This window comes from Mustela putorius, unplaced genomic scaffold (genome assembly GCF_011764305.1).
Source record: "Mustela putorius furo isolate JIRA1106 unplaced genomic scaffold, ASM1176430v1.1 tig00537248_pilon_pilon_pilon, whole genome shotgun sequence".
Lineage (NCBI taxonomy): Eukaryota > Metazoa > Chordata > Mammalia > Carnivora > Mustelidae > Mustela > Mustela putorius.
The window spans coordinates 7929581-7944804 of NW_025422387.1; the positions used below are offsets into that span (position 1 = coordinate 7929581).

The following is a 15224-nucleotide window of genomic DNA, read 5'->3' on the forward strand; positions in this document are numbered from 1 at the left end:
GATTGGCCCAAGGTCGCTTGCCCGAGGTCACATAGAGCCAAGGTATACAGTCCTGTCTGGATGACCTCCATCATTTTGCTTTTAATTCTTAGGTGTCTTTCCTAAAATCCTGGCCCCAAGTTCTTAGACTCTGAGGAACATGGAAATTTTATAAGCTCAGGTGTGAGGGGGACACTGTGCGACTAGAAGTGGGAGCCCTTTGTGGGCTGGCCTAGTGGTTTCTTTGAGTTCTCATTCACTGGTTTGAACCTCTAGATCTGCCGGTACTGCATGTTCCCGTGGCTCTCAGAGACCTGGGGAAGAATTGCCATCAGGCCTCCCAGGAGGCCCTCCCTCCCTGGGGCGCTTTGGCTAGAGCTGGCCACCCCAGGGAATCCCAGGCAAGCATCAGGCAAGAGCTACATCTCTCCTGGAAGCCTCTTTGCTTCTGTCCTGTGGGGTTTGGGGGGTGGGGTTGGGGAGGGGGATGGTGGGAATCAGGGGAGGGGTGTCCAAACCTTGCTTCACCGCTCAGCCTACAACCCAGCTCTGCTCTCTTCAGCATCCCCGCAGGGAGAGATGATGGCCAGCAGGGAAACTCATTAAACAGCCTCCTTTTGCCCCCACATTCCTTATTGAGGTGCTGAGTGGGATAGCAGAGTTTATTTTTCACACCCCGAATGCTCTTTGCAGGAAAGGAAATGAATTCCAGGGAGATTGCTTGAGTCATCTCTTGTTCTATAACTGTTCTATAACAGTCACCTGGAACTTAGGGTCTCGAAGCAACAGCAGTTGTGATGTCTCATGATCCTGTAGGTTAAGCACTTGGACAGGGCTCTGCTGGGTGGGTTTTCTGCTCCATGTGGCGTGGGCTGGGGTCACTCGGCTGCATTCAGCTGGTGGCTGGGCTGCACTAGGAAGGCCACAAAAGCTCAGCTCCTATGTCTGTGCTTTGGTGCTCTCTTTGTGCCCAGCCTTTCCGTGGGATCTCTGCCCTTTCCGTAATCTGGCCTGAGCTTTACATGACAGCAGGACCCCAAGAGAGCAAAGATCCTGTTGCTAGGATTCTTAGCAGCTGGGTCTGGAACCGGTGGGGCATCACCCCTCCACGTTCTCCTTGAGAGGGGAAATAGGTCCCTCCTCCTTCTGGAAGAACGACTTAGGCCCCCAGGGAAGGATGGCGTTAATGGTGGCCATCTTTGGAGACTCTACCACCTTAAGCAAAAAGGCGAGTTTCATATAAGGATTGGGAGCTATCTCAGGGGACCAAGGGGCAGGAGCACAGCCTAGCCTCAGGAAAGTTTCTTTTCTCCCCGCTTGGTTTTTATAGCCTCACTCCCATACCTAGGGAAGGAAGTCCAATCGGGTCACCCATCTCTCATACCAGGGGTGCCAGGTCACATCGGCGTGGCTGCCAAGGGTGAGAAGGATGTTTGTGAGTTGGACAGACACCCTGTAGGGTGTCCACCGGACTTTTCAGTGTATTGACTCTGCAGTTAAACATTTGCCTAGGAAAATCTGTTCGTGGTTTTTGTTTTGTTTTTACCAACTGGCAGGCCCCTCTGCGTCTTTACATTTCTTTCTGTCCAGAGCCTCTCAAAGGCATTGGCTCACATATCCTGCCTGTGCCAAGGGACGGGTAGCCGGGTGGCTTCCATCTGAGGTCATTTTCCCTCAACAGATGGGCCCCCAAAAGTAATTAGGATTTGTCATTAACCTTGGCGTCCAGACGCTGTGATGGAGGAGGAAGGCAGAGAGACATGGGGAGACCTGTGGTTGACGGACTCTGTGGGATTCTGTCACTTCCCCATCTCCATTCCATCATCTCCTATGTTTTTGGCACAGAATTTTTCCAAAATGTGGACAGAGGGAGAAGTGAGTAATAAGATGTGGTACATTGATTTAGGTTGATATGCTGACATTAAGCCAGACCATGCTCTCCTCTTTCAAAAGGAAGACCCCCCCCACACACACTCTGGCCTTTTTTTTTTTTTTGACCTGGAGTCCTAAGTGTAAGTAGGATTCAGGGGTTCGTAAGCATTTGTGCATGTGTCTGTGTATATTTTTTGAGAAGAAATACAATAGATTTCACCAGACTTGGCAGGGGGTGTGGGGGCTCTGACCCCTCCTATGAAAGAATCACTGAGGGATAGAACCTCAGTGTCCCCAGGCATTGGATCAATGGTTTCAAGGGTCCTCTCACATCAATACTTTATGCAGCCTGTTTTTACAAGATGAACACGCAAGTCTTCCCAATTCCTTAAGTAGCCCAGTGTCTGGCATAAAACGGAGAACAAATGAATAGGTGTTGGAGGGATAGTTCATGCTGAATGAATCCTAAACCCTAAGCCTCTCACTGAATCATTTTGACCTCATCGCTTTCTGGACCTTATCTCTAAAATGGGGAGTTGGACCATGGGGTCTCCGAGTCCTTCCAACCTGGGGTTTTTCAGCCATCATACTATGTGCATTTGAGGACAGATCATTCTTTGTGGTGTATACTGTTCTGGACATTGTAGGTGATTTTTTAGCAGAGTTCCTGGCCTCCGCCCACTAGATGCCTCTAGTAAACTTCCACCCAGCTAGGACAACCCCAGGTGTCTCCATCCATCACCACACACTCCCTGCTGAGAACTGCTGCTCTAGCCCTCTTGTCAGTGGTTCACTAAAGGGAGAAGAAAACAGACTTGAGAATTTTCCTGGTACCATGCTCCACGTCTAGGGAAATAAAACAGTAGCTCACTCTTACAAAGCTCCACGTGCCAGCCCTGTGCCCGAAGCTTTATATAGATTCCTTTATGTAATTTCTGTAACAATCCTATGCATGGGGCCATGTTATCATCATTCCCATTTTACAGATGAGGAAATTGAGGCACAGAGAGGTTAAGCAACTTGCCCAGGGTCACACAGTTAAAAAGCAATAGAACTGAGAATTATAACCCCAGGCAGGCTGGCTCTAGGGCTAGAGTCTTAACTCTGCTGTTCTGTAGAAAAGCAAGTATTTATTTGCCAAGCGCTGTGCTAGGGCCTTCCAAATATGTTACATGTCCTTTTACCTCCTTAATGTCCTCATTGAGAGACAGATTGTTGTCCTTGCCATATGGCTGAAAAAACCTGAAGCTCAGTGAGGTTCAGACACTTGCCCAGGGGCACACAGCTTTTACAGGACCAAACCAGGGTTTTGAACTTGAATCTGTCTCTCTACTTTATCCCGTTGCCTTCTGGGGTGCATGGAGGGAAGGCAGATTGACAAGTGGGTTAAGGGATTTAGGGGTGTCTTGGATCTTCACCCAGGCTAACCGGTTCTGTCTCACACACTTCTTCCTTCAGCGGGACAGTTCCTGTCTCTCCATGGCAGTGACCCTCATCCTCTTCCTCCCACCCCCGGCTCCAGGCCAGGCTTGGGGAGGGATTAGAAGGAGCTCTACCCCTAAACACTACAGAGAAACAAAGACTTCATTCTTCTACAGGGGGCAACTACATCTGGGCAGCCAGACCTAACCTCCGGCGCCATCTCTGCCCCTCGCACACCCTATGTGCCTCGGTTTCCCATCTGTAAAATGGGGATGAATTATGGAGCTGTTTTCACAGGTTGTAGATGGCCTAAGGAAAACAACACATGGAGGGCTCCTGGGTGGCGCGGTCGGTTGGGTTTCTGACTCTTGGTTTCGGCTTGAGTCGTGATTTGGGGGTCATGGGATCGAGCCCGGCGTCGGGCTCTGCACCTGGTGAGGAGTCTGCTTGGGACTTTCTCTCCCTCTACCCTTCCACCCCCTCAAATAAACAAAAAAATCTTCAAAGAAAGAAAGAAACAGTACATACGGAATACTTAGCACAGCACCTGGTAACCGCGACTATCGCTGGGTTTATAATGACCCAGCTCCTTGCTTGGCATTGACAGACTTACCTTAGCTCTGCTGAATCCTCCAGAAGTCTTTCTGTCTTGGCTCTCTTGTCTCCAGCTCTGAGCTGAGGTGACCCTCTTCCCAAAGAGCTGAGGCCTGAGCAGGAATACCATTCCCCAATCCATCAAGGAGAGAAATGACGATCTACAGCTCCCCAGGTGTCAAAAGCAATAAACAACAGTGAGGATTAATGAGTCTGAAATGCTCACGTCCCGCATGCTGGCCGAACGGCTTCATGATAGAGCAGCTCAGTCATTTAAGGACAGGCTCCTGAGAGACCTTGGCCATGGAGACTCAGGCTGGCCCTCCTCGGAGCAGCCATATCCCCGTTCACAGCAGAGGATCTGATGAGAAAACGCCAAGTTTAATAAACTTAACAGTAATATCCTCCCCCGCTGGGCAATTAGGGGGAGGGGAAAAGCTGCACGATCTGGAATTGATGGTGTGTGTGAGAGAGAGAAAAAACAGAGGGAGAGCCAGAGAGAGAGAGACAACATGACATCCACTCTCCCACTTTGTGCAATTTTTACAAATCGCATGTGATCACAGCCCACCGCTGCTCTAAAGGCGGCCGCTCCAGCCGCATCCCAGCAGTGGCGCAGCCCCGGCCATTTCCCCGACTGAGGACTTGCCTGCAAAGCCATCATGCCTCATGGGCAGGGTACCTCGTCTCCATAGCACACCACATTAAGCCTATTTCCCCACATAATCGTAGCTCCACTAGCCTTCTCTCAACATTCATCGAGACACTCCAGTGCAGAAGCAACTGCCTGAATGTTTCTGAGGCCAGTTTGCACCTGTTGAGGGAACCCGGGCTTTAGGAACAGGAAGGGTCAGCCCACGATGTGGTTTCTGTCCTTCTCTACACAAGGTAGCCAAACAGGGCTAGGCTTTTTGCAACCTGTGCATGAGAAGGCACGTTCTGCGTGTAGGTATGATCGCTCACAAGTCTGTGAGCGTGCATGGGTGTACTCACAGATGCACGCGGACCTGTGCCTCTAGGGGTGTGCCCGTGGATGAATGTGTTCACCTGTGTGGATACGGACCATCCATGTCTGTTTCTAGTCATCGCTGCTCCTTCAAAGGCTTTTTCAAAAGACAGATTTCCTGGGGTATAGGGAGTTGTAAAAGCCACAAATTTCCAGAAGAAATAATTAGTAGCAACCATTACTGAGTAGTTACCATGTTCCAGTCATTTTACAAAAACACTCTTACTTTATTTTGGCTACAACCCTAGGAGGTCAGAACTGTGTTTTCCCCAGTTTACAGATGAAAAAGAGAGGCTCAGAAAGGTTAAGTAACTTTCTTGGGGGATCCCAGAGCGGGGAAATGGCAAAGCCAAATAGGGACCCAGGCAAGCTCTCCCCGGAATTGGCACCCCAAGCCTTGCATCACTGCCTGTTTCTAAATTCTGGAAGTGTGTGCATGCCTGTGTGTATGTGTACCTGTGTGTAGGGACTCTGAGTGCCTGGAGAAGGTGTTCAGGATCCTGAGAGCCCAAAGTTTGGCTTGTCTGACATCCACAGTGAGGCATAGGGATATTTTGCCCAAACCTTGCTCTGGAGAGGAAGGCAGAAGTCTTGATTCAGATGTGAGTCAGGTGGACATGGGACCTGGGTGGCAGATGGGGCAGGAATGTGGGTGTGGTAGGCAGAATAACGGCCCTCTGCCCCACAACCCTAGATGTCCACACCTTAATCCCTGGAAACCTACAGATCTGTTACCTTCCATGGCAAAAGGGACTTTGCCGATGGGATTAAGACTCTTCGGATGGGGTGATTATCCGGTGGACCCAGTGTAATCACATGGGTCCCTATAAAAGGGAGGCAGGAGGGTCAGAGTCATAGCAAGATTGGAAAATGCTACACTTGCTGGCTTTGAAGATGGAGGAAGGGTCATGACCCAAGGACTACAGGCAGCTGCTAGAAACTGGGAAAGGCAAAGGAATGGATTTGCTCCCAGAGCCTCGAGGAAGAATACAGCCCTCCCAACACCTTGACTTGAGCCCAGTGAAACCCCTGTTAGACATCTGGTCTCCAGAACCGTGATGGTGATAAATACATGTTCTTTTAAGCCATTAAGATTGCATTGACTTGCTACATCAGCAATAGGAAATTAACACACTGGGCAGCTTCCCAGAGCCTGCTATTGGGCAACGGGATTTCATGGCCCTCCTGCTACTGTACTCTTAGCAGTACTGAGTTAGACCCACAGGGGATAATCCTGTGGTTTCCAGAGACCCGGTCCAGCTCCACATGTAGACAAAGTCTGGTAACTTACCTGCCTCTTTCTGCCTGGACCCACTGCAGCATCTGAAACTCTCATAGCTCTGAGTGTCTCAAGGGCTCCATTCTTATGTCCACTTGTTGTCTCAAAATGGGGGTGTTGAGTCTCCTCTACCTAAAGCTTCTTGATGCTATCCCATCAAGACCCAGCATGGAGCAGGCACTGCCCACCCCTCCAGCCTCATCTTCTTCCATCCAGCCCATGAGTCATGCTGAGTGTGTAACAGGGCCTTTGCACATGCTGTTTCCTCTTCTTCCAAGTGCTTTTTCTTGCCCTCTTTACTGGGTCAGCTCCTCTTTATGCTCAGATCTCAACTCGATGGTCGCTTCCTCTGAGGTCCCTTCTTGATGGTTCCTGTCCCTCTCTTCTGCCTTCTCCTGACCACTGATACTTGTCCTTCAGAGAGCTTACTATGAGTGTGATTATGATGATCTGTGTGATGAATTCAGTAAGGCCCAAGCCCTCTCTATAATGCCAGCTCCACTCAAGCAGGGACTCACCTGTTTTGCTCCCTCTTGGGTCCTCATTGTCTGCTTGGCACATGGCAAGCACTCCATAAATATCGGAATGAATGAGTAGCCCATCTGCTTCCATTCGGATAACAAGTTCAGACCAAGTTGAGAATCCACTTCCCGCCACCTCCAGGGCTGGTCTGCTGGGACCCAGAAGAGGAGACATAGACTTTCTGGTGCTTCTGGAAGCGTCCTGGGAAATGGGAAACATCACAGAGTAAGCAGCAGCTCCCCTTAAGCACCCAGCCTGGTGATGGATGGGTTTCCTGGACGCAGGGCATGAGTGGTAGTCGTAAAGTTAATCGGGCATGTAAAGACATAACTAGAGAGTGACAGGCACGTATGGTGTCCAGCTAATTGGGCTCTTAATGTGGAGGCATTAGATAGGCAAACAGAACAGGCCGCCGATGCAGAGAGGGCCTTGTCTTCGACATGGAGGGACCTTCTGTTTCAAGACGCCCTGGGAAGTCGCGGCGTTTCAGCTTCAGGATCTGAGATTCCCTGACTGGTGCCCGTGGGAGGAAACTTGAGCTTCACCTCGTCTAACCCCCTCACAGTAAAGTCTGGGAAAAGGGCTCCCAGAGAACAGAGGCTTTTTAAGGTCTTTGACTGGAGAGAGAGAGAGAGAAGGTAGGATTCAAACCACGTCTTTTAACCCTGCCTTCCCGGCTCTCTAGCTTCAAAAATGTATTTTCTCTTCTAAAATAAAGGCAACACATGTTCGTGGTGGGAGGTTAAGGAAGCATATGGGGAGGCCAGCTAATCGGGTGCTGGAGGATGGAGGGAGACAGAGGCATTAAAGAAGCAAATAAAAAAAAAAAAAAAAGGAAATAAACGTTACTTATAATCCCACCACCCAGTGATTCCCACTGTGAATATTTGGGTGTGTTTCCTTTCTGATTTCCCTTTTTTTTTTTTTTTTTTTTTTTGTCATGAAATTCGTTGCATGTGTTCCAAATCCCAGTTTGCACCCTGACTACAGTTCTACATCCTGGGTTTTGGGGTGGGGGTCTTTTTCCTCCTTTAGCATAAAAAGGAGGACATTCTCCCATGCGGTTTGCCCTCTTGCTCCCTTTCTTCCTTCAGTGCTTCCCCAGTGTGCCTAGGAATTCAGCAGCATCAGAATCACAGAGGGAGCCGCCCTGAGACTCAGATTCCCAGACCCCGCCTCCATCCCACAGCATCACTGTCTCCAAACTGCACGCTCTCCCCATGTGATCCCCAGGCAGATCCAATTTTGAGAGCACCCCCCCCACCCCTCCACATGCCCATGCATGGCTCCCCGAAGGGCTGCTCAGGGGGCATCTGCAGACCCATAGCTGACAAGGTTGGAGGCAGGGCTCCATGCCTCCGTATCCTTTGTGAACGCACGGAGGGTTGCCGGCATCCCTTGGGGTGCACACAGGGTGCTCCTGCCAAGACTGGTAAGAACACACATTCCTTCTGGGATAAAGAAGCCAAAATGTTTCATCACCAGGATAAAGACCCATCGGTGACCTGCGGTCTTCCGTGTTGTAATTTCGATTTAGGTTCCTGCAACGTTTCCGTGCTAAGTTTATGACCTTTGGCAGTGGCAGCTGTCCATGCTGAGGTCCTAGCACCGGGGGCTGCAGGGAGCGTATCCACACGAGTGGGCTGCAGGAAAGATCTTGGAGCAGAGAAGGAAGGTGTGCTCGTCCCAGCCCACGTGCGTTTCTGTCCGGATTGGTCTCTGCCGAATTCATGAGTAACAAGGGTTCCTGAGCTGAGACCTCTGAATAATGATCTTAAATCTGTTGTTTTTCCGTGCCATTTGCTGTACTGATAGGAGCTAATGAGACTCTCCCCATATAAGGCCTGTTCATGGGGCCTTTTGGCATTTAGGAGTGAACGGTGCAAGAAACAAGCATCTGGGTAGAGTCTTAAGAATGCGGGTTTAAATGGTGAGTGAGTCTGTGGCCTTGATTTTCCAAGAGAGGCAGGAAAGCCTCTGAGACTCCTGAGTAGACCGCACTGTGGTTTAGAATTGGGTCATCTGGTCTGGGCTGTCTTCCTGAGGCTTGACCTGAGGCGGGAAGCCAGAAGGGTTTCATGGAAAGCGGCGATGATTTCCTGACCCAGAGAACTAGATGCTCACCCTCGCTGAGCAGCCCCAGGCCAGTCTCTCACCCTCTCTGTGCTGGGGGCCCTGCCCTGCCAGAGTAAGAAGAACAAACAAAATCTCACCATTTCCTGGCTAGGGCAGTGGATCAAGGAAGAAATAGTAAAAGAGGAAAATGTGTATGAGGAAAGTGACATCATGAATTCACCAAGGAACCCTGGGGTGCCATAAAGCACAGTTTGACCACCGCTGATTCAGCCCGACACCTTCTCTTTTACAGATGAGGAAACAAGTCCAGAGAGGCAAAATCCAGGGCCAAACTTCAGATTTCTCAACCGTACATTGAGGGCTCTTCAGGGAAACAAAATGCTGGGGGCAGCTGCGGGGTGTCTCGTCCCACGCTCGGGCAAGTGAGGGACGGAACCAGCCGGGGTAACTGCGTGTGTGTAACTTGGTGCTTACCAATGACTGAGGGTCTCCCTTAGTGCGGGGGCTACAAGCGGTGTTGAGCAGAGTGGAGATCAGACCGCTGAAGAAGATGCCTGTGGCTCTGTTCCAGAGCCACAGAGTGGCTGGGTGGAATTGCAGTTAAGAACAGGGACTCCAGACCGACTGTGCCTGGGTCTGGATCCCAGCTTTCTCCACCTCCCACTGTGAGACTGGTGTACATCCCTTAACCCCTCAGGTTTCCCACTTGGAAAATAGGAACAAGAATAGTGCTCAGCGTAGTGTGCTGCTGGAGGGACTCATTCAGAAGATCCAGGGGAAGGGCTTCGCTCTGCACCTGGCACATAGTAAGTGCTCAGTAAACACCAGCAAATGGCATTCTAGATGGAGGTTCTGCGACCTCAGGCTGGGGCTGGCGCCTGGTGACTGCCCCCGCCTGTCATCCTATAGAAACAGTTTCTAGGGAGAGCACAGGGAGGGCGAGAGAGGGAAGAGGAGGAGGAGAAGGAGAGGGTCGCTCTGGCTCTGCGCATCCAGCCTCCCGAAGCAGCTCTGTCCGATGTGGGTCACAGTGGAGGCTCTGGGGGCCTACAGGCTGCTCTTGGCCCCTCCCAGGGCGGAGCGGCTCTCTGATGAATGAAGCACAAAGGGAGAAGCTGCTATTTATAACGCTGGGAGTCAGAGCACTCGGAGGGGAAGGCAAGAACAAAGAGGGCCTGTGGGGAGAGTCTGCAGCAGGTGGCTGCCAGGCAGGGCGGCCGGAGATCTTCTAGAGCCTGTGATTCCCAAATTGTCTCCCAGCAGTTCTCATGCCCATGGTGCCCACGGGTGGGATTCGGCCCATGGGGGGAGTGGGGGCAGGGTCCAGCTGCATCCCGGGAAGGGGAGCAGGTGTGCTAGGGATGGGGATAGAGAAGACCCACGATGACGAGCAGCTGCAAGTAAACTTGGAGATGCCAATGAAGACATCCAAGTGAAGACGTCAGGGAGACAATTAGATAAACAGAGCTGGAGCTCAGAAGGCAGCTTCCCTGGAGGAGGTGACAGGAGACAGAGAAAGTCTAGATCAGGTGCTTAGCCTGAGGTCAATAGAAGAGATGGACGATATGGGACATGGGTCTGCCGTGGTCTGAACACGTATCAGAATTTCACCTACGTGTGCCTTATTTTGGGGAAGAGTCCAGCAGTGACCATCAGACACTCAGGAACCCAGGACTCAGAGAAGGGAGACCTCAGCTTGATACCGTGGGAGATGCCAGTGGTCCCTGGTCCTGTAGAGCCCTCCTGACTCTGCATCTGCTTCCAGGCGCCTGGTGGACCGTCTGGAGAACATGAGGAAGAATGTAGCCGGGGATGGGGTGAACCGCTGCATCCTGTGTGGAGAACAGCTGGGGATGCTGGGCTCCGCCTGTGTGGTGTGTGAGGACTGTAAGAAGGTACCGCCTCCCTTCTCTCCCTGCTTCCCCGCCCATCTCATGCACGGGGCCAGACCTGGGCTCCAGCCAAGCCCTGGGTCTTGGGGATGGAACTTGGATCCTGAAGCATGTTTGCCAACATATATACTCCTTTGGAGGTGCTCCCATGCCTGACTATCTTCTAGGCAGCCCTGATTCTGGTTCCTGTCCGAGAAGATGCTCTGACTCTTCTGTCCCCTTGGACCTCAGCTCCATCCAGGGTGAACTAGGACTTGAGCTATGGTTAAGTCTCCAAGTGTCCTGGTTGTGGCTGAGCGAGTTATGTATCAGGCTCAAAAGTGTGCCAGGCAGGTGTCTACACCGTGTGTACATGGAGGGTTGGCCCAGCCTCTCTTACCCTGGCTTAGAAAGATCCTCTCCGGCCAAGTTAGAGCCATTGATTGGGCTTCTTGAGCATTTTTTTCTTGAAGGGGAGTCTTCTGTGCTCCCTCCTCCTGCACCTTCCCCTCAAGCTATCAGCCCTTGATTCGGCCCATGAGTTCCAGGACACGATACAACTACCCTTGGTTCTGCCCGATTCCCAGGAGAGGGATGCGGGGGAGCACCTGAGCTGGGGACATCCATGATGTCACTTGGCATCTCCTGCTTGGGGTCCCCCTTAGCATTTAGAATGCAATACCGGGGAAAGTTTATCCAAGTTAAAACACTTACGGGCTGTAGTCCATGAGATAGCAAAAGCTTCATGACCTATTGGGTTTTCCTTTTTGTCTTGACTGCCAGGCAACTCAGCCAAAATATAATGTTCAAACCATCACACAGTCATAGCTTTTATAAGGAGAACTTTGTTCTCCTCAGAGAGCTGAACCTGCAACCACAAGCCAGGTTAGGTCCAATTCATGGGGAAAGAAAGAAGAACCCATTTAATAAACAAACAAATATATGGGCCTCTCCACTGGGAAAACCAGGTCCATGATCTCCCCTGTGTGGACACTGAAAACTCGGACCCCACAGGGACTCTTGGAGAACTCAAGAGAATTTACTCATCCAGGGCTGGAGAGTGACTCTAGTTCTTGTTGTTGGAAAGCAAGACTCAGACTGGAACTTGAATCCTAATTGGCCTTGGCCATGGGAGGGAGGTGAGAGAGAGAGAGCTCAAGCTCTTGACATCCATCAAGAGAGAATGGGGCTTAACGGCCACCCTTCCCAGGCCCTTCGCCCCGATCGCTGGCAGCTCAGACAGAGCCTGGCATGTCTGAGTGTGCTCTGGCCTATATTTTGTCCCCAGAATGTCTGCACCAAGTGCGGAGTGGAGACCTCCAATAACCGCCCGCATCCCGTGTGGTTATGCAAAATCTGCCTGGAGCAGAGAGAGGTGAGTGCCTTAGTCCCGTCTGGCTTTGGGGACACCCTTCCGTGTTAGTCCAGCTCCCCCTTCCTCACTGTAACCAGGGGAACAGGGTGGCAGCCGCGGGCTGGGGAACCGGGTAAGGGATTGGTACAGAGGTGCCAGCTCAGCGGTGAACGCTGGCGGAAGAGTGATGTTTGAGTGAATTTCTCTTCTCCCCCTTCCGTTGACTTTTCTCTTCCTAGAAGTAGGGAGTGTACACATTTAAGAGGTGGAAGGCTTGGAGTCCACTTACGGTCCTTCCACTCTCTTGTGGGGTAACCTTATGGCAGTTCCTCACCTTTCTGACATTCAGCTTTCTCCATCAAGAAAATGGGTATACTTAGACCCGGCTACTGAGTGTTTGGGGGATAGTGTGTGAGTCACATAGGAATTGTGACAGGCTCTGTACTGTGGGCAGGGAACAATGTATTTTTTTAAAAAGATTGCTTTTATTTATTTGACAGACAGAGATCACAAGTAGGCAGAGAGGCAGGCAGAGAGAGAGAGGGAAGCAGACTCCCTGCTGAGCAGAGAGCCCAATGCGGGGCTCCATACAAGGACCCTGAGATCATGACCTGAGAGGAAGGCAGAGGCTTTAACCCACTGAGCTACCCAGGTGCCCCCTGCAGGGAGCAATGTTAAAAACTGGCACTTGTGGAAGCAGTACTCTTAGTGCTTGGCCGCTGTGTCTTCATCCTGTCTTCCCCTAGGTGTGGAAGCGATCTGGAGCATGGTTCTTCAAGGGCTTCCCCAAACAGGTCCTCCCACAGCCTATGCCCATAAAGAAGACCAAGCCCCAGCAACCTGTCACTGAACCTGCTGTTCCTGAGCAGGTCACACCTGAGCCCAAGCATGCGGCCCGGGTTCCGAGCCGAGGTAAGACAAAACAACTTCTCCTTTTAAGACCAAGGACACATCTTGGCTAACTGGTCTACCTGGAGCATGTCCTGACATCATGTCTTGTGTTTCCACCTAGCTGGTGGACAGCCAGCCTCAGGGCTTGGGTTTAGGACCCCTTTGTCCTCTGCGCAGCTCAGAGGAAGAACCCTTTTCAAGAAAGCAGCCCAGGAAACCAGTTGGAGCTTCCTCAAAAAGTCAAAGATAGGGCTACGCTACAATCTAGCAGTCGCACTACTGGGTATTTACCCAAAGAATACAAAACACGAATTCAGAGGGGTACAAGCATCCCAATGTTTATAGTGGCATTGTTTACAGTAGCCAAGATAGGGAAGCAGCCTGTGTCCACCAATTGATGAATGAATAAAGAAGACATGGTAGCCATAAATATAGAAATATACACAATGCAATATTACTCAGCCATGAAAAAGAATGACATCATGCCGTTTACAACAACATGGATGGAGCTAGAGAGTATAATGCTAAGTCAGGCAGAGAAAGATGAGCACCGTATGATTTCACTCATATGTGGAATTCCAGAGGCCACAAGTGAGCAAAGGGAGGGAGAGAAACCAAGATATAGTCCCTTAACTGTAGAGAACACACTGATGGCTACTGGAGGGGAGCAGTGGGGGATGGGTGAAGGAAGTGGCGGGGATGGAAGAGGGCACTTGTCATGATGAGCACAGGGTCTTGTGTCTAAGTGTTGAGTCACTATATTGTACACCTGGGATGAATGTAACACTGCATAGTGAAGTGTGATACAGCGGCACTATCGTATCGTATAGTGCAATATGGTAACACTCTTGTCCAATGGTGAAATTAAAATAAAAACTTTTTTTAAAGATTATTTAAAAATAATCTTTTATTTATTTATTTGACAGACAGAGATAGGCAGAGAGGCAGGCAGAGAGAGGAAAGGACTCAGTCTTCCTGCTGAGCAGAGGTCCCGATGTGGGGCTCGATCCCAGGACCCCGGGATCATGACCTGAGCTGAAGCCAGAGGCTTTAACCCACTGAGCCACCCAGGTGCCCCTAAAATAAAAACTTTTTAAAAGGAAAGGGTCGCACAGGGAGCTCTCCAGCAATACCAGGCGGCCAACACCTTTCGTTGTCATCTCTGATGGAGTATTTAGAGGTACCACAGAGGTGGAAATTAAAATTAGAAACTGAGAGACTCCCATCATCGTGGTACACACTGGAGCCTCAGTGGGACTTGCTGGGAAGGACCTCCTTGTCCCTGCGACTCCTATCAACCATCAGTAGAGTATCTGAAATTGTACTAATTAAAAGTGAAAGATGAGTAAAAGGGAAATTGCTAAAAGGAAATTACCATGGCTATAGATATTATCATCCTTATCCAAGTAATATTATTAATTAGTAAAATGAATGATAAAAGGGAGAGGCAAAAAAATAAAAAAGAAGGAAAAAAGCAACTCTAATACGAACATGTTTTAATTGCCGGAGACCAGTAGGCTTGACCAGACGAGGCCCTTGTAATGAGCTCAGTGAACACTAAGTGATAAAATCTGGTCTGAATGTCAGTTCTGGAGGTCAGTGCCGCCAGCAATGCTTCTGAAAGGTAGGTGGTAGTCGAAGGTCTCCGAGCTGAAATATCCTACTGGGTCTCCCATAAGATGACTTCTCAAGGGGTCCTGTACAGTCCTTGGCACTCAAAACACATCCTCCAGACGCTTTCTTCCCGATGTGGCCCAAGCCAGGTCTGTTCCTTGCAGAGAATTACTGAATTCTCAACATACACCACATCCCCAAGGAGCCCCCAGTCTAATCTCCGCAACAGCCTTCTTCCTGGTTAAGCTTTCCCCGCTGTAGACTGGGAAGACTGCACAGCCTCACCATCAAGATCTGGGACATCTGAGACCAGGATGACCCGAATCTCAGTTCTAGCTCTATGAGTCACCTAGCCTTCTGAGACTCTCCTCGTCTGTGAAATGAGGTTAATAACTCACTGGGTTACTGTGAAGATTAAATGAGATACTAGATGGTAGGTGCTTTGCAGAATGTAGTGCTTAGTAAATATTAACCAATATCGTATAATGTTAAAGACACAAACACACACATCGATAGTATGAATGAGCTTATCAGATAAACTCTGGACAAAGCAAATAGCTCCCAAACCATTCATATCACTAGAAAGAAAACATCAGCAGCATTGCACAGTGACACATGAAAAATTATTGGTGGTAACATCCAGTGCTGGTGGAGGTAGGGGACATGGGTACTTTACAAACTGTTGGTAAGACTATAAATCGTCTCCAGGCTTTTGCAAAGTGTTATGGCAGAATTTATTAAAAT

The 15224-nt window shown here is 50.1% G+C and overlaps 1 protein-coding gene across 6 annotated transcripts in view; it reads left to right on the forward strand.

The window, feature by feature from the left end:
• Window positions 1-15224, forward strand: part of RPH3A (rabphilin 3A) — a 257663-nt gene that overhangs the window by 206997 nt on the left and 35442 nt on the right. For all 6 annotated transcript variants that reach the window (XM_045073643.1, XM_045073642.1, XM_045073644.1 and 3 more), the window contains 3 exons: window positions 10516-10645; window positions 11910-11996; window positions 12722-12887. In XM_045073643.1, the coding sequence (XP_044929578.1) occupies window positions 10516-10645; window positions 11910-11996; window positions 12722-12887 (383 nt within the window). The remainder of the gene's footprint in view (window positions 1-10515; window positions 10646-11909; window positions 11997-12721; window positions 12888-15224) is intronic.